The sequence below is a fragment of the Aptenodytes forsteri genome, unplaced genomic scaffold, assembly GCF_000699145.1.
Source record: "Aptenodytes forsteri isolate BGI_AS27 unplaced genomic scaffold, ASM69914v1 Scaffold65, whole genome shotgun sequence".
NCBI lineage: Eukaryota > Metazoa > Chordata > Aves > Sphenisciformes > Spheniscidae > Aptenodytes > Aptenodytes forsteri.
Window position 1 is genome coordinate 4803878 of NW_008795127.1, and position 15395 is coordinate 4819272.

A 15395-nucleotide genomic window follows, 5' to 3' on the forward strand; every position below is an offset into this window, starting at 1 on the left:
TGTTTTTTTTTTTTTTAAATCAAGTCTTTCTCTAAATACCTTGTTTTTCCCACATCGTGTGAGTGGGAAGGCACTTTCTTCCTTGTGAGATCCATATACTGACTCATTGTATTAATTGGAAAGGTAGTTTGTCTTTAGATTTCTAGTTTTGTGTCTATTCCTTTTAGATTTAGATTGCTCTGTTAAGTCCATAATAATATAAATATTTTCCTAATCCTGGAATTGGCAGACCTCCTTTGGATTTTCTATGCCAGACTTTCATATTTTCAATAATATGACCCTCAATAAAGAAGCAGCTGGATAAAGTCATAAAACAAGCTCTAAAAAACATGGATAGCCACATACTTTAATTTGCTGTTTTGGTATCCATGTCTAAACCAGTAACTCTCAAACTTATTGCACTTAAAAAATGGTACTGAAAATCATTAAGACAGCATGTCTGCAGGGTACTCTTTGATTTCTGTTTATGCATAGTAGGAGACTGAGGTTGGAGCAGAGGATTTGGGAAGTTTGGCTTTGGAGCGGTCAGGGCTGGAATCTCTAAGCCTGCTGTTAGTGGACTCGAGTGGGTGGTATTTGATCTATCAGTGTCTGTAAGCTAAAGGAATGATCTGTTTGCAACAGAAAATACACACTGACATTCCCTGGTGTGCAGGTGTATTCTGCTGAGAAAGCCAGATCCTACCATGAGAAAAGGGAGTCCTACAAACCCATCTTTAATGCCAATCTTTTGTGGCTGGCACAGCTGAAATGGCCTGGTACTGCTGCTCTAAAGTAGACTGCTGAACAGGGCATAATTTTGAACATGCAACGGAGCAGCCTGTATCAAATGGAGGAATTTAAACGTACATTTATTTTCAGTGTCCCTTGGCTGCATGCAGAATTCTTTCTCCCTACTCCAGCTTACTGCTGTGAGCAATACAATAATTTTCTGTATATTTTTTCAGAACTAAATCTAAACAATTTTGGCAAATGTAGTAAGATTTACTGACTTGAGGAAGCACTTTTTTTCCTAAATTAAAGCTGTTCGGTAGGGTTTTTAATAGAACACACAGAAAAGTTAGGAAATTCCTCATTTGCTCTTTTCTCCTTTTCTAGATAAATGGGATCTAGTATGGACTGGAAGAGGAAACACATTATGGAAGAGCTTTGTGTTGCAATGTTGACACCACATTGCAATCCTATATACACTTGTAATAAGTTGCTGTTCACTGCATCAATGATACAACTGCTCCTCAGCTATATCTGATAATATGGTACGGACCTCCCAGTTTTTATAGATCTTAGCAGACAATAGGGTTTTTTTAATCCGAATTGTTAGGTAATTTTTTCACTGTCTTACTAACATTACAAGTCATTCCTTATAATTTTTTTCAGCTCTTTTCCAGTAAGATTGCTTAGGTTTTTCTTGAATATTTTCCCCCATCCTCAGGTTTGCCCTGAGGAAACTTTTTACAATGTAGAGCTTAAAGTGTCTTTACTTAAGTTTAATAATTTTGGTATTTTTGGCTTTGGTTGATTCTTTTGACATATGCAACCATCTGACTCCGTGTTACAGATTGATTGTGCGTTATTTTACTGCACTTGGGAATCTTTTCAGAGACGGAAATATAAAAAAGTTACATGGATCAACTACAGTTTTCATGATTCTTATGAAATAGAATAGAAACCACATTAAATGGCAGCATCAATTGGCAATTCGGTTTTCCTTTATTCTTGTTCCAAGATTATGCAAAAAGATCACTTACTGTATATTTTGTTTCATGAATACAACACTACAGTATCTTTGTGCGAAAAAAATTGTAATAGCATTTGGTCTTTTGCATGTTGTATTTTTTCACTCTCAGGAATTGTGCTAAACACATGGATAGCTGGGGTCAACCAGGGTGAAGAAAGCTCAGATATTCCACTTGGCCTCAAACCATACCAGCTGTGCTCCTTTTTTCTCATTAGGCTCAGGCTTTTGGCTTGCACAAGCTCTTCCCTTAGCTTTTGCATGCCTGCAGTGCTGAAGCCAGAGTCCTGTCAGTAATTCCCAGGATTCGGTTTCTTCTTGCTTTTACTCACATGTGTAACATCACGAGGTGAGTAGGGAAGGCAGCTGAAATCCCCGGGCAGTCTAGGTGCCCAAGGGAAGATGAAGACCTGGGTGGACAAGAAGAAGCCTTTCTAGGGCTACATGGGTGCCACTAACAATGGAGGCCCGGCCCCGTTCCTTGGCTTTGGGTCAACCTTTTCAGCAGCATAGACCATTGTGAAAGCGGTCTTTCTTTGCCCTTGAAGAATCACTGAAACTCCTTCGTACAGTCAAATGTCAAGTTACTTGATCAGCTTTTATCTGGAAAATGCTTCGACAGGCTTTTGTTGTAGAGCAATTAATTTTAACTGGCTGAACAACAGAGAAGCTCCTGAGGATGTGGCCTGAGCTAGGACTTTCCTTGCTTACCTTTAATTAGCAGCTTTGTCCTGGCTGGGAGGGTTTTTTGGCCTTTCTTCCTTTTTTGTGATAAGGAATTAGAGGAATTAGTAACGGTTCCTCCTAAAGGAGCGGGGAGCACTTGGTGATGCATGGGAGCAGAGCTATTTTATTCTTGGCTGCCAGATAGGTTTTTCTGCTTGTGTTCTCCTTCCAGATGCACAGTGATAATTGTAACGGGCAGCTCGGCGATTAACATGGCAGAACTGGCAGTTAAAGTATCTTCTACTTCAGGTTTAGCTAATAGATGGGAAGCAAACACACAGACCGAAAACCTGTGTAGTGAGAATAAAACTCTCTGAGATGTTTTTTCCTGATTCAAGACTTGGTTTTATTTGAAAATCCTACAGTAGAGACCGTTTTGTCTCATGTAGCACCTCCCTGCTGTACACCAGTGGTGTTGTGTCAGGAAGCAAAACGATGTGGAGAGGCGTGGGACTGAGGTTTTGCTCCAAGGCATAGTTTTTTCCAGTCTGACCAATCTGCTGTACAGCTTTGCTTCTCTCTCCTTTCCCTGCTAGAGTCTGAGTTCACAGTCAAAACTGATCCTGCATCTGAAGGAGCTTTCCCATGTGCAGTTATGAACAGCATGAAAAGGCAGCAGTAACTTCTGCATTTTTTTATGATGCTGCCATGTGTTTGGAGATACCGATACACATTAAAGAAGTGAGAATGAAGGTAGCATATTCAAGAAGCATTTAAAAACAGGCCATGCAGTCAGAGCTTATTCAAGAAGTAATCTATACTGAAAGTGAAAACAAATTGGGGTACACAGATATTTTTAGGAATAACATTTTGGCACGCCAACTTTTCTGAACACTTTCAGGGTCATATCTTTGCCATTCTTCCTTAGGTGGGAGTCCCATTGAAACTGGTGGGAGTTGTGCCTGAATAAAGCTTTGACCCATGCTTTTCGCTAATATGACATCTTTTTCTTGAATGGCCTCCTAGCAACCTTGTTCATAAGTCATCTGTCATGTTTATTCTCTGAGTAAAAAGTGCCTTCCATCTGTTCTTAATCTGCATTCCCTTTAATGTCTATTTTTGCCTCCTTTTTTCTGTCATCTGTGTTGCATTGAAAATAGAGTTTCTGGCCAACTTTATATATCCCCATGTAAGGGGTTGTAATCATTGAAATAAATCTCTTGGCAGTCTTTTCTTTAAGCCTAGACAACCACAGTCATCAGGCAAAAATAAATGACAGGGGCAACAGCTTCAAATAAATTATTGAAGTTTTTACTTAGATGCCACTCTCCAGACTGGCTTGGCTAATGCTTTCTTTTTTGCTCCTTGAGCTCTTCCAGCTCTCAGCTTTACAGGCTGATTTTGCTCTTTTTTATTCTTTACCTGGTATTTTCTGATCTCGTCTCTCCCACCAGCTGTTCATTTTAGGCAAAGCACATGTGCATGGTGTATATGCTTTTTCCTGACGTGTGTCAGTACATACATGATTTCTTAGGTTATCTAATAAAGTCTGCAATAGTTTTGATGAAAAAAATGGAGCACTTTTTGGAGAAAAAGCAGGAGACAAATTACTACAGTGTCTTTTTCTGATATTGAATTTAATTTTTTTTACTATTAATGCTGATTTCTCAGCATGCTGTTGCTTTTTAGATAGAAAAACTCAGCTTCTTCCAAAGCACTATTGCAACGTGTGTTCCTCTTGTGTGGAAATGAATGTATTCCTGTTCCCTCTAGACCATTTAAAGACACTGTTTGACTTGGCTTTCTTTTCCTGATTGGGAGGGTGGAGAAGAAGAAAGAAGGCTCCTTCTTTGAATCCTTTGATCAGCAGAATGAAATCTAAGTCTGAGGCTAGCTCTATTTTACTTCTTTTTTTTTTTTTTCCCCCCTGTCCATGGGTGAAATATACTGCTTTTTCAGAAAGTTTGAGTAACTGGAAACTAGGCAGAAGAAACACATACGGAGCTCAGATGAAAACCATGTAAATCCATGCAGGGGGTTATGCAGAGAGTTTTTAGAACGAGCTCCTGAGAGCTTAGAGACCCTTACTGCTCCTGAAGGCACCTCATGCCACTTATTCACTATAAATCAGAATAGTGGATTTGAATGCAGGTAGAGTTTAGACTTAAGCAGTTCCCTTTCCCTTTGGAAATGATGTTAGATATGATAAGGTGGTTCATGAGGCAAGTTATTAGGAAACCTGCTTTATTTTTCTCATACTACAATCACAGATTGACATATCAAGTGAGAACTGGGCAAGGTTAATCAACGAATCATGCTAATTTTTATTGAGCCAAATTTTGAGGTTCTCACTAATTTTAACTGACTCTTACTGTACTCTTCGAGGTCAGCAGAAATAAGGGCTAGCTAAAAATTCAGTCCGCTGCATTGTCTCACAAACAGTACTTTTTCCTTGGTGAGCCTAGTAGGAGAGCTCATTCTGAGTTGTACTTAGCCACACTGAAGTACTGAAGAATTGAGAAGCTCTTGTTAAGATGCAGAAAACATATGACATTTTGGATGCTGTGCTGTGTCACAAAAAAATCTGTCAGTACAAGAAATTCAGTATTCTTAAATAAATAGGAACAACCAAGAGCTCCCCTTAACCAGAGCAAAGAAACAGACAATTGGACCAAATATATCTGTGTTTCTGTACAAATATTAAAAGTCTGGGGAAAAAAGTGTCAAAACTAGAGTTACTGGTTATAAATGAGAATGTTGATGTAACAGACACATTAAAAACTTAGTGGAAGAAAAATAATCAACATGACAGGCTAATATCAGTGACAAATTACATGGGAAAGACAGGTAAAGTCATGCCTGTCAAAGAGCAGGTTTTTTTTGTCTTGAAGAAAACTTAGAGTCAAATCTCATAGATTAACTATGTCACAAAACCAAAGAGTCCCTACAGATTGAAATTACAAGGCTAAATAAGAAAAGTAGAACTGTAGCACCACAGGACTGCAGTACAGTATTAGGACTGTAGTATCAACTGTCCTACTTAAATGGTGGCATTGCCTTTGACAACCTAGACAAGATCAAACAGGCATGAAGGCGGGAAATGCAATAACAATGGGAGACATCGTTTACCAAACTGAGATTGCGTAAATGGGCTGGGGGGTGATTCTGAGTAAAATTTTAGGTTTTGTAAATGATTGCTTATACATAGGTTATTTGTTTATCTTGAAAAAAAGAAAGTAATTCTAAGTAATTCTAAATAACTCTAGGACCTGGTCTTAAGCAGTGACAGAAAAACCTGGTTCAAAATACAGCTAAAACCTCTGTGTGACAGCAACTAACGTACTTAGATGCCGTATTCTTGAAATAGCAAACAAAAGGGGAAAAAATCTCCCATGGCAATGTTTAACTTCAAAGAGGAAACTACATAAGAATGTGAAAACTGTTTAAAAAGAAAGAGAGGCAAAACTTAAAATGTTTATAGGAGTCATGAAGATTGTTTAAATATGGGAGCTCACTGCAAGCTGACTTCCAGAAAAAGGCTTTAAAAGACCAAAAAAAGGTTTGCATAGCCGAACAGCAGGGTGAAGGAGTAAGAGGATGTCTCTTATTAAAAGGACTTCTTTTATTAAAAGTAAAAGGGCTTTCTTCAAGTTGAAGTTGTGCTTAAATGAGGAAAATAAAGTATAAACAAGTTAAATATATAAACAAAATAAGGCAGGCCAAAAGAGATTTTGAAGAACAACTTGGCAAAAACTAGTAATAAAGCCATTTCCAAGCTGTCTTTAAGTACGTAAAATCTTGACAGAAAATCTACAGGACTAGTAAGTGATCAAAGTAGGGAAGGTATTTAGGGGCATACCCATTCTGGCATATTTCTCTGTCAAGAACATATCAGAAGATTTGTCACCAATAAAAGCATTGTTAGAAGAGATTTCAGAAGAAACTGGCAACAATGAACAGTAAAATATGTTCAGATGGTATCCATGCAAGTTAAAAGAACTAGAGTACAAAACTGTCAAGCCAGTAACAACGGTGTAATGCTTAAAAGTTTCCTGGTCTGAAAAAAATGGAGGTGATAAATATGACACCTAATCTGAGAAAATTAGTAGGAGCTGCAATACTTCCTAGGCCCCCTTCTAAATCATTAGATTTATGGATAAGTATGATAAAAAGGGGAAGAATCAGCATAGCTTTCATAGAGAAACCCAGAATCTCTAAAATTTCTTTGAAAAAGTAACTGAACATATGGACGAGAGAGATCCATTCGATAGAAGCTAGTTGGTCTTCCAAAATTCATTTAAGCATGTCCTTCATCAAAGGCTCCTGAAGAAACCGAAGTATCATAGGGTAAGAGATACGGGCCTCTCAGTAATAACCAGTTAAAAAATAAGAAGCAAATAGTAAGAATATATTGCCCATTTTTGCAATGGAGGGAATTCATCACTAGAGATCCAACGAATCTGTAAGAGCCTGTGATGTTCAACTTACAAATGTTTTGAAAGATACAGGGAGGGGAGGAGATGCCAGAGGTGGCAAAGTTCACTGATAGTACTTAAATTATTCAGGATAGGAGAAATTAAAGATTGCTGTAGGGGTTTGCAACAATGTCTCATGATACTGATGGACAAAATTAATCATTGATAAACATAAAATAATACGCATAGGGAGGTCTTAACTTATGTATGCAGACATGACTTGGAGTTACAATTGCTATTTCTAAAAGAAAAAAATAAAACTCCCACTGTATTCAGCAGAGGACAAAAAAGCAAGCAATGTTTGAAAAATTTTAAAAATTGCATAGAGAACAAAACAGCAAACATCACCGTTCCACTACATAAAACTGTCGTACACTCAAATCTTGAGAAGAGGCCAAAAGTGCAAACAGAATTCAAGAAATAGACCTCTTGTAGGATAATCAGAAGTGTGGAAGAGCTTGTCTGGAATAGCTTCCATAACGGTTGCAACTACATAAAGTTGGGCTCTTCAGCCTGGGAATGAGAGGATGGAGGGAAGGATCTGTAACAGCATGTGTGGCACAGAGAAAGTAAATGAGGAACGACATTCCCTGTTTGCAAAATCGTTCACCGAATGCATGGTGCACCTGCCATTGGTGGCAGTTTCAAAGCAAGCAAGTGGATGTCTACTTTGCTTGTGTTTCATGGCCTAAACTACCTCAATTTGTAGGGTGGTATCTGGGGGTGATGACTGCCTTGTGCATGATCAGAGCCTGTACAGCAGAGTCCTTGTTGGCTGGACTGCAGTGTAGGTACCTTTTTTGTCCAGGCAAACCTCATTTGTTGTTGTTGTTATTTGTGGGCTCTTTTTAGAGTTGAGGACTGCCTCCATCTTCATTTTGTATCATCCCTGCTGTTTTATATCTCCTCTTTTGCTTACTACTGGTTGCTTAACTGGGTGAATGCTGTGTTTCTTCCATAGAACCATAGAACCATAGAATCATTGAGGTTGGAAAAGTAGATGGTCCTGGGAGAAGACTTTATCCATGCTTTCTAGCTGTTTTATTTTTGTTTAAAGCAGATTATATCTGGCCTTGAGGGAGAAGACTTGGTTTTATTAATTGTTTGATTGTAAGCATTTTGCTACCAAACTGGCTTATTTTGGTTTTAAGGGTTTCTTAAAACCTATTTTTAAAATAGTGCAATGTATTTGGAATACACATTGTAAACGTGTAATTCTTAGGTGCTGGCATCATTCTGTTTCTGGTGTGATTTCAGTGGAATTATTTCTGCAAAATTTTGAGAATACATGGCTACATCCCATCTCTGAGAGCATTTTAGGAAGTTTCTGTCAATCTAATCTAGAATCTCTGCATTACTAAAAATCAAATTGACTTTGCTGATCCTCTTATTCTTTTTTTCTTTATATTTGTTGCACCCAGTTCTAGTTTTCAGGAAACTGGTGCAAAATTATATTTATTTCAATGCAAAAGTGATAAGGTCTTCTTTAACTGTGTTCGGTGTTTTTTTTTTTGTTTTTTGTTTTTTTTTGTTCCCCTTTTCCATTTTCTTGGAGCAACATTTAAGTCAGCTTCTGAACTTCAAACACAAGACTAGTCCCTTTTGATTTTAATGGGGGCGTATTTCTTCAACAGTTATCAGCCTCAAGTCCTGAAAATAACTAGGTGTATAAAAGAAAATTGTAAGTCTTGAGTGAAGAGTTGAAGAGAGAATGTAGAGAAGATTAGCCAGTGTGTTGAAGATTTTTTGCAGCAGTGGGCAGGCTGCATAGATCTGTGCTGCTGCTTGCATGAAAAGCATGTGTTCTGGTACAATTCCAACATTATAAAACCCGAAGAGACCATTTTGATAATTTACTACAAGCTATATGATCTTGACCATCAGCATTCCTTGGTTTAACTTGTCTGAACTAGGTATGTTTTTTAGGAAAAACAACTAATTTTAGTTCTAAAATTGTTGTAGTAGGAAACCCACCAAACCTATGGTAGCAAATTGTTAACTGTTCTAGGGAGTTTTATCCCATTGAATATCCACCTTGTTGATTTTTTTTTATTGTTCTAGTTTCTCAGTCAGAAATGCCATATAACGTCAGATAAATGCCTATGACACATGCCATATACGAAACATTAATGGTGTACAAGCCACAAGCTTGTTATCTGAGAGTTAATAACGTGTTAGGGACTCGCCTATTGTCAGGAGTCTAGCAGAGAGAGAGCACCCATTTTGTGTCCAATGAGCCAGGGCAGTGGGTGTTAAGTCCTTGATTCCCATTGAAAAGCGACTGAAGGCAAAAATTTCTGGTGTGACCACTGCTGTCAGCCTTAGTAGAGGCATAGGGACAAACGCTGAAACATTTTTTTGAACTGTCAACAGAGACGTGCCTGGGAACCCAAGTGAGGCCCACTGAAGAAAGACACACTGCCACTATCACCTCCTGCTTGTTATTATTTTTTTGATTTAGCTTCCTATGTATCACTGATAATTCTGGAATGGCTTGAATGGACAACATGGAGCTAGAGTTTAGCTGAAGGCCAGGCTTTGCCTTGCTATCACAGGGTTTTGGTAAGGTGAGATAACAGGAAAGAGCCCAAGTGAGAAATTGTCTTTGGAAGTCTTTGCTAACAGATTTTTGGATACAGAGGTACCACAAGAGGGGGGAAAATGAACATTAAGGTCCATCTGGAAATAGGTCGCATAATATAATCATACTTTCTCATACAGTTATACTGTTTTGATAGTCATTTCATATGGTACTGAAAAGAACTTACTTTGTTTGTAATGGACAAACTGTGGATGTTGAGATCTCACCATGGCAGGCTATGTCATAGCCTAATTATTTCTTTTTTTTTCTCTGTCATTTCTTTGTGTAGGTGGAAAACGTTCGGTTACTTGATCGTTTATCTTCAAGAAAAGCTGCACTGGGGACCTTGTATTTAACAGCTACCCATGTCATATTTGTGGAGAATGTTTCTGAAACTCGTAAAGAAACCTGGGTATGAATTTTGGGGTTTTTTCAGTTAGCTGTAAGTGCGTGGCACTTTATTGATGGTAATTTGAAAATAACTTGCAAATAGCTTGCAAAACAATTTAAACATAGTAAATTAGTTCAGATGGATGCTTTTATAACTTCAGAGCATGTGAAATTCCAGGCTGGTAATTTTTGAAAATTTTCAATGGATTCTGGATATCACAACACAGTAAGAGGAGTAGAAGGATCTTCAGCATACAAATACCAGATGTGATTGACCAAGGAACAGCTGCTGTAAACTACAGTGTTGCTCCTATGGTCCAGGAAGAACTGAGGAGAAATGCTTTGAATGTGAATTACTACCTTGACTCAGTCAGCTCTTGCCTCTCTCCCTAACTGCTTGTGCTGGATCAGTGATTTTGTTGGTTTTTTTTGTTTTTGGGGTTTTTTTTGCATAATGTAGCATTTTGAGTTATCTATTTTGATGGACCAATAACATATGTTGCATGTGTATATATATAGGTACAGATATAGCTCCGGTAACATACCATTTGAGAGTCTTTTATGTAGCTTAATTATGAATCCTTTGTCCAGTTTTGTACTAATTATTAACTCCATCCTCTTTTGGTCCCACTATTCCCCTCCTGATTCTTAATGTAATGTTTCATCTCATCTGATGCAGTATTTAAAATTATATCAGGACTACCATTCTGCCCATGAGGAGGCCCAACATTTTAGTCTTATCTAACTGATGCTGGTTTATCTTCTCACCGTACAGAGAGATGAAAAGAGCTCCTTTTCTGACAACTGTTAGCTTACACTAAAACAAACAAAGAAAAAGCTTTGGATAGCTTGACCAGGCTAATGTTTGAGCAGCTGAAACACTCCAGAAGTGCTTCTTTGTCTCTAGGTGATGTATCAGGTGCTGCTTGACCCTGAAGCTGGAGATAGGAACAAAACTACAAGAAGAGGAGTGTGAGGATTTTCTGAAACAATAGTGGAAGCTACTGTGCCTGCCCTGGCACATCATTATAAATAATTATTTTTCTTCCTAAGGATTTGAATCACTTGGCGTAACCGTTTTCAATTCCCTCGCAGGTTCTTCACAGCCAAATTTCCTCTATTGAGAAGCAGGCCACCACCGCCACTGGTTGCCCATTGCTGATCCGCTGCAAGAACTTCCAGGTCATCCAGCTGGTCATCCCTCAGGAACGAGACTGCCATGACGTTTACATATCTCTGATACGTCTGGCACGACCAGGTATGAGAAGGAAACTGGCACAAAAGTTGATCCTCATCCTGAAGAGGGAGAATACAATGGAAGACATGTAGCTGTGCATCTTTGCGCTTTACAGTTTAAGAAAAAAGGCTTCATTAGAGATGTATTATGAGAGAAAAGGTCTCTGGGCAGACGAACATATTGAAATAATCACTTACGGAGCAACGAAGAAAGCACATTAAAACAAGTAGTTCATTCCATAAAGTATGTCATGAACTTTTGTTGACAATAATACTCTAGGCTATCACTGGCCATAAAATACGTTATAATGCTATTTTATGTGTAACTGTTGTTTACGGGATGCCTTGTTACCTGTGAATTTAGGAAAATACTGTCAAGTCTCTAAATCCAGGGAATTTTCATGTTCCTGCTGTGACAAAAAACTTATGATGTAACTAGTGGTCATGTCAAGGTCTGAATTTTCCCTTTCTGTGCTGTGCATAAATTTCTTAAAATCAGTGAAAGCTTTTGCAGCAAGTAGTTGATTTATCCCATTGGACTGCCTGTGCCTGTTATTACCTAGGTTTTGAATTTCTGAATTCAGATCAAATTTCTTTGGAAACCTTTCCTCTTTTCAATGAAAATCCAAATGTTGCAGCAAAGTCCAACATCTGATCCTCTGCGTTACAGCTGCTCTCCTAAGAACCAGTTGACAAGGCTTCTAGATTGTTTGTTTTAAATGATAACTGTGGAAATACAACACCAACCTCTGTCCTTTACTATTATTTTGACAGTACACAAAGAAAACGTTTACCACAGTCTGTACAAAACTGACAACATTGGCTTTAATTTTTATCTTGCTAGGAGAACACCAATTTTACCTTATTGTGGACTTGGCAGTGTTAGGTTTACGGTTGGACTCAATGATCTTAAGGATCTTTTCCAACCTAAATGATTCTATGATCCTATTCTATGATCTAGTGTGTAGAGGGGGAAAAAATTGCACAGTCAGCCAGCACAGCTACTGAACTTCATAAAGTACCTTCTATAATTAGGACAGTAGTAGTAGTAGTAATATGCAACTGCAGCAGATGTAACTTGATATGCTAGGTGATGCAAGATGAAAGTAATCAGAGAAATTTAAAAACAATGAGACAAATTCAGTCAGTGGTTCTGCTGATGTAAATCTGGATTAATTCCGCAGGCCACGTCTGCAAGTATGTGTTCATGCATGCTGGAAGGAGTGCAATTCTGTAATGCCCTTTCCTTGGAGCCAGGAGGAGGTGTGCGTACTGCTATGCACTAGAGCAGGACACTTTGATACGGGCATACAGAGTGACGAAGGGAAGAATAGCTATGGACCCTGAATACAAGTTCAGTGGCAGACTGCAATGGACAAGGAGGTTCAAATGAAGAAGATGCAATAAGAGCACCATAGAATTAGCTCTTTGCACAGTTCAGCCGCACAGTAGTTTTCCTTGTCCAGCAAAATACCCGATCTTCATGTGAGGCAAGATAAAATCTTGCTTACTTAAAATTAGAAGGCTCCAATTGCAAGTTGAGCCAAATGTACCCTGTCAGTGCTCTGCTGTGTCTTTTTGTCCAGGCACAAAGCTGTACTTTCTTAAGGTAATACTCAACATTATAAGGTACCCTTTACTCCATGAGGAAAAAATTTGACTCATTCAGGCTCTATTTTTTGTTCCCTGCCATTCATTCCACCATAGCTGAACCTGAGTGAAGCCCATCTTGTGTACTGGCTTAATATATTCTATGTTACCTGATGTCCTAGTTACACTAGAGGAGCAAATTTGTGTTTGATTTTATTCTTGCCAGCTGTTAATAGCATTTTAATAAGGTCAAGCTGTCAGCTGAATTTGGTCTTTTTGCTTAATTAACCCATGTTGTGAAACAAGCTGACCATAACAGTTATTACAGGTGTAATAGCAGGATTGCAGATGCTTATGGCAAAATAACTGTGAAAGATTAGAGAAGGTCGTAGAAGTGCTGGAGAAGAGCTGATAACTGAGCTTTAAGGCACTGACTATTAATGCTTTAACATTTTTGTTACTACCTATAGATACCATCATGTAATAATACTTGTAACATTGAGTCAGACTTCTGTCATAAATAACCTGGGTATATTTTAATAGATGGACTTTTAAAGGCTTCCCATGTGCCTGTGAACAGCAGGTCCAGTTGGAAAGAAAATCCAGATGCTTCTGACAACAAAGCAGTAAAAACAAGAGCTCAGATTGCTACCACAAGCACTTTATTAAAATGAGCTCAGATGGATTTATGGATTATGCTAAAACTTTATGTTAGCAGCTGAGAAATAAATCAGACTGTCTTCCTAATCTGAGCCATGACAGAAGTTGGAAATCAGAGTACAGAAAGAGTTTGAACTGTCAGACAATGTGCAAATCATTCTTTTCTTTCTCCTTACTCATGACTTTGTTGACTTTCAGTACTTTCCTGACAGAGTTAACATGAGTTTTCTTTCCTTATGTTCATACTTTTGTGTGTGTATATACAATCAATTTAATTGAAATTTATAAAAGCTAAATATAACTTAAATTACACCTTTAAAAGACATAATCAAAATAGAAGTAAAGACTTTCTATTAAAAAAGGTGGAAGCCTTATTATTATTAATATTGTAGTTATTTTTGTTGTTGTTATTTTTATATCTGAAAGTTCCTTACTGTAGTGTTTTAAGACTCTGCTTATTAGGTATAGATTTTTAGGAAAAAAAGTGTAGTATTTTAATATACTGATCTTGTTAAAATTATGTTGTGAAACACCTGTATCAGTGGGGAACTATGAAATCAGAGAGGACTCAAGTTATGATTTACTTTACTTCAGTTCTAAAGTTAAAGCTTTCTGTTGGTCAGAAGTTTTAAGGAACTTAGAGCAAGAGGATGAAACGTGCCCTCATGACATAACAATATCTTAAGTATCAATGAGATACTGCTATATACTGAATAGTTATTCATATCGGTGACAGTTGGCATTTAATGGCAATGGTGTCTGGCTGCCATTGGTCACCAGGATTAAGATACTCATTAGCATAAATACAGATACACTCCTAAAAAAGTTAAAAACTCCAGCACCAGTAAAGTTTATTATATGGTCCTTGACCGAGGGTGACAGGTGGCACAGCTACTTAAACAAGTTCATGGTCGTGATGAAATGATTGATGTAACATATGCTATTTTTATGCTATTACAACATCTGGTTCATTAATACCTTTGCTAATAATTCAAGAACAGAATTTTGCAGTCCACAAAACTAAAATGTCATTAAACCTATCGGAAACTTCCCTATTTAGGGACAAAGGCTTCTGAGTTAGTTCATTTTTGGAAGATTGTGCTGCGTAGTCCATTGTTCACAGCTTCTGTCTTTGCCACAGGACAGATGTTACATTAATAAAGGGACTTCTAAGCTACCTCTGGCCAGCAAATTCTTTTGCAGAACAAATGCTTATTCTGGCACTGACTTTAGTTTTCTTTGGATGAAAGCATATTATCACTGAAATTTTCTCTTTGTGCTGGGGGAGGCTTCTACAATTCAGTAGAGAAGAGGTCTAGCAGAACAGTGTATTTTAAGTATCATTACTAATAAGGCACATATATTGCAACATATACAAGTAACAAAGCAGCACAGTACTTTCAAAGTATACTTGAAAATAGTTATAAGCCAGGATATGTACTTTTGTAGCAAAGCATACTATTTTAAAAGAGAAACTACATAAAGGACAATACCCAATTTTGGCTTTGAGGTGTGATCTTAGGTTGAGAAATCTGAAGTGTTTTACTGGTTTTGTTTGTTTGCTTTTTTTTCCCCCCAGTGAAATACGAAGAGCTGTATTGTTTCTCATTCAATCCAAAATTAGATAAAGAAGAACGAGAACAAGGCTGGAAGCTTGTGGACCTCAATGAAGAATACAATCGGATGGGTATTCCAAACAACTATTGGCAGATTAGTGATGTAAACAGAGACTACGGAGTGAGTCGTAGTGATTTTTCTGTTACAGAGGGTGTGAAGGGAATCAGCTGTCTGACTGTGGACTACCGAAGTGCTTAGATGCAGGATCCCTTTGTGCTCAGTGCTGTACACAAATGTAGTAAGGTGCAGTTCTTCCATTCTTTCACATAAAAAGGCACATAGAAAAGATGTGTCTTTGTTTAATATATGTGGAAATTAAGCACAGAAAACTTGTACACAGTAAGTCTTAAACATTAGTACTTGGCTGCCTGGGGAGAAGTTTAAATCATACCTAATGTTATGTGTCTGAATGAGCATTTTCAGGACATGTAGGGTTATATAAAAT

At 37.8% G+C, this 15395-nt stretch overlaps 1 protein-coding gene across 1 annotated transcript in view; it reads left to right on the forward strand.

Moving 5' to 3' along the window:
• Positions 1-15395, forward strand: part of MTMR7 (myotubularin related protein 7) — a 50417-nt gene that overhangs the window by 9510 nt on the left and 25512 nt on the right. Inside the window, exons 4-6 of the mRNA XM_019471541.1 lie at positions 9747-9869; positions 10943-11105; positions 14913-15070. Coding sequence (XP_019327086.1) covers positions 9747-9869; positions 10943-11105; positions 14913-15070 — 444 coding nt within the window. The remainder of the gene's footprint in view (positions 1-9746; positions 9870-10942; positions 11106-14912; positions 15071-15395) is intronic.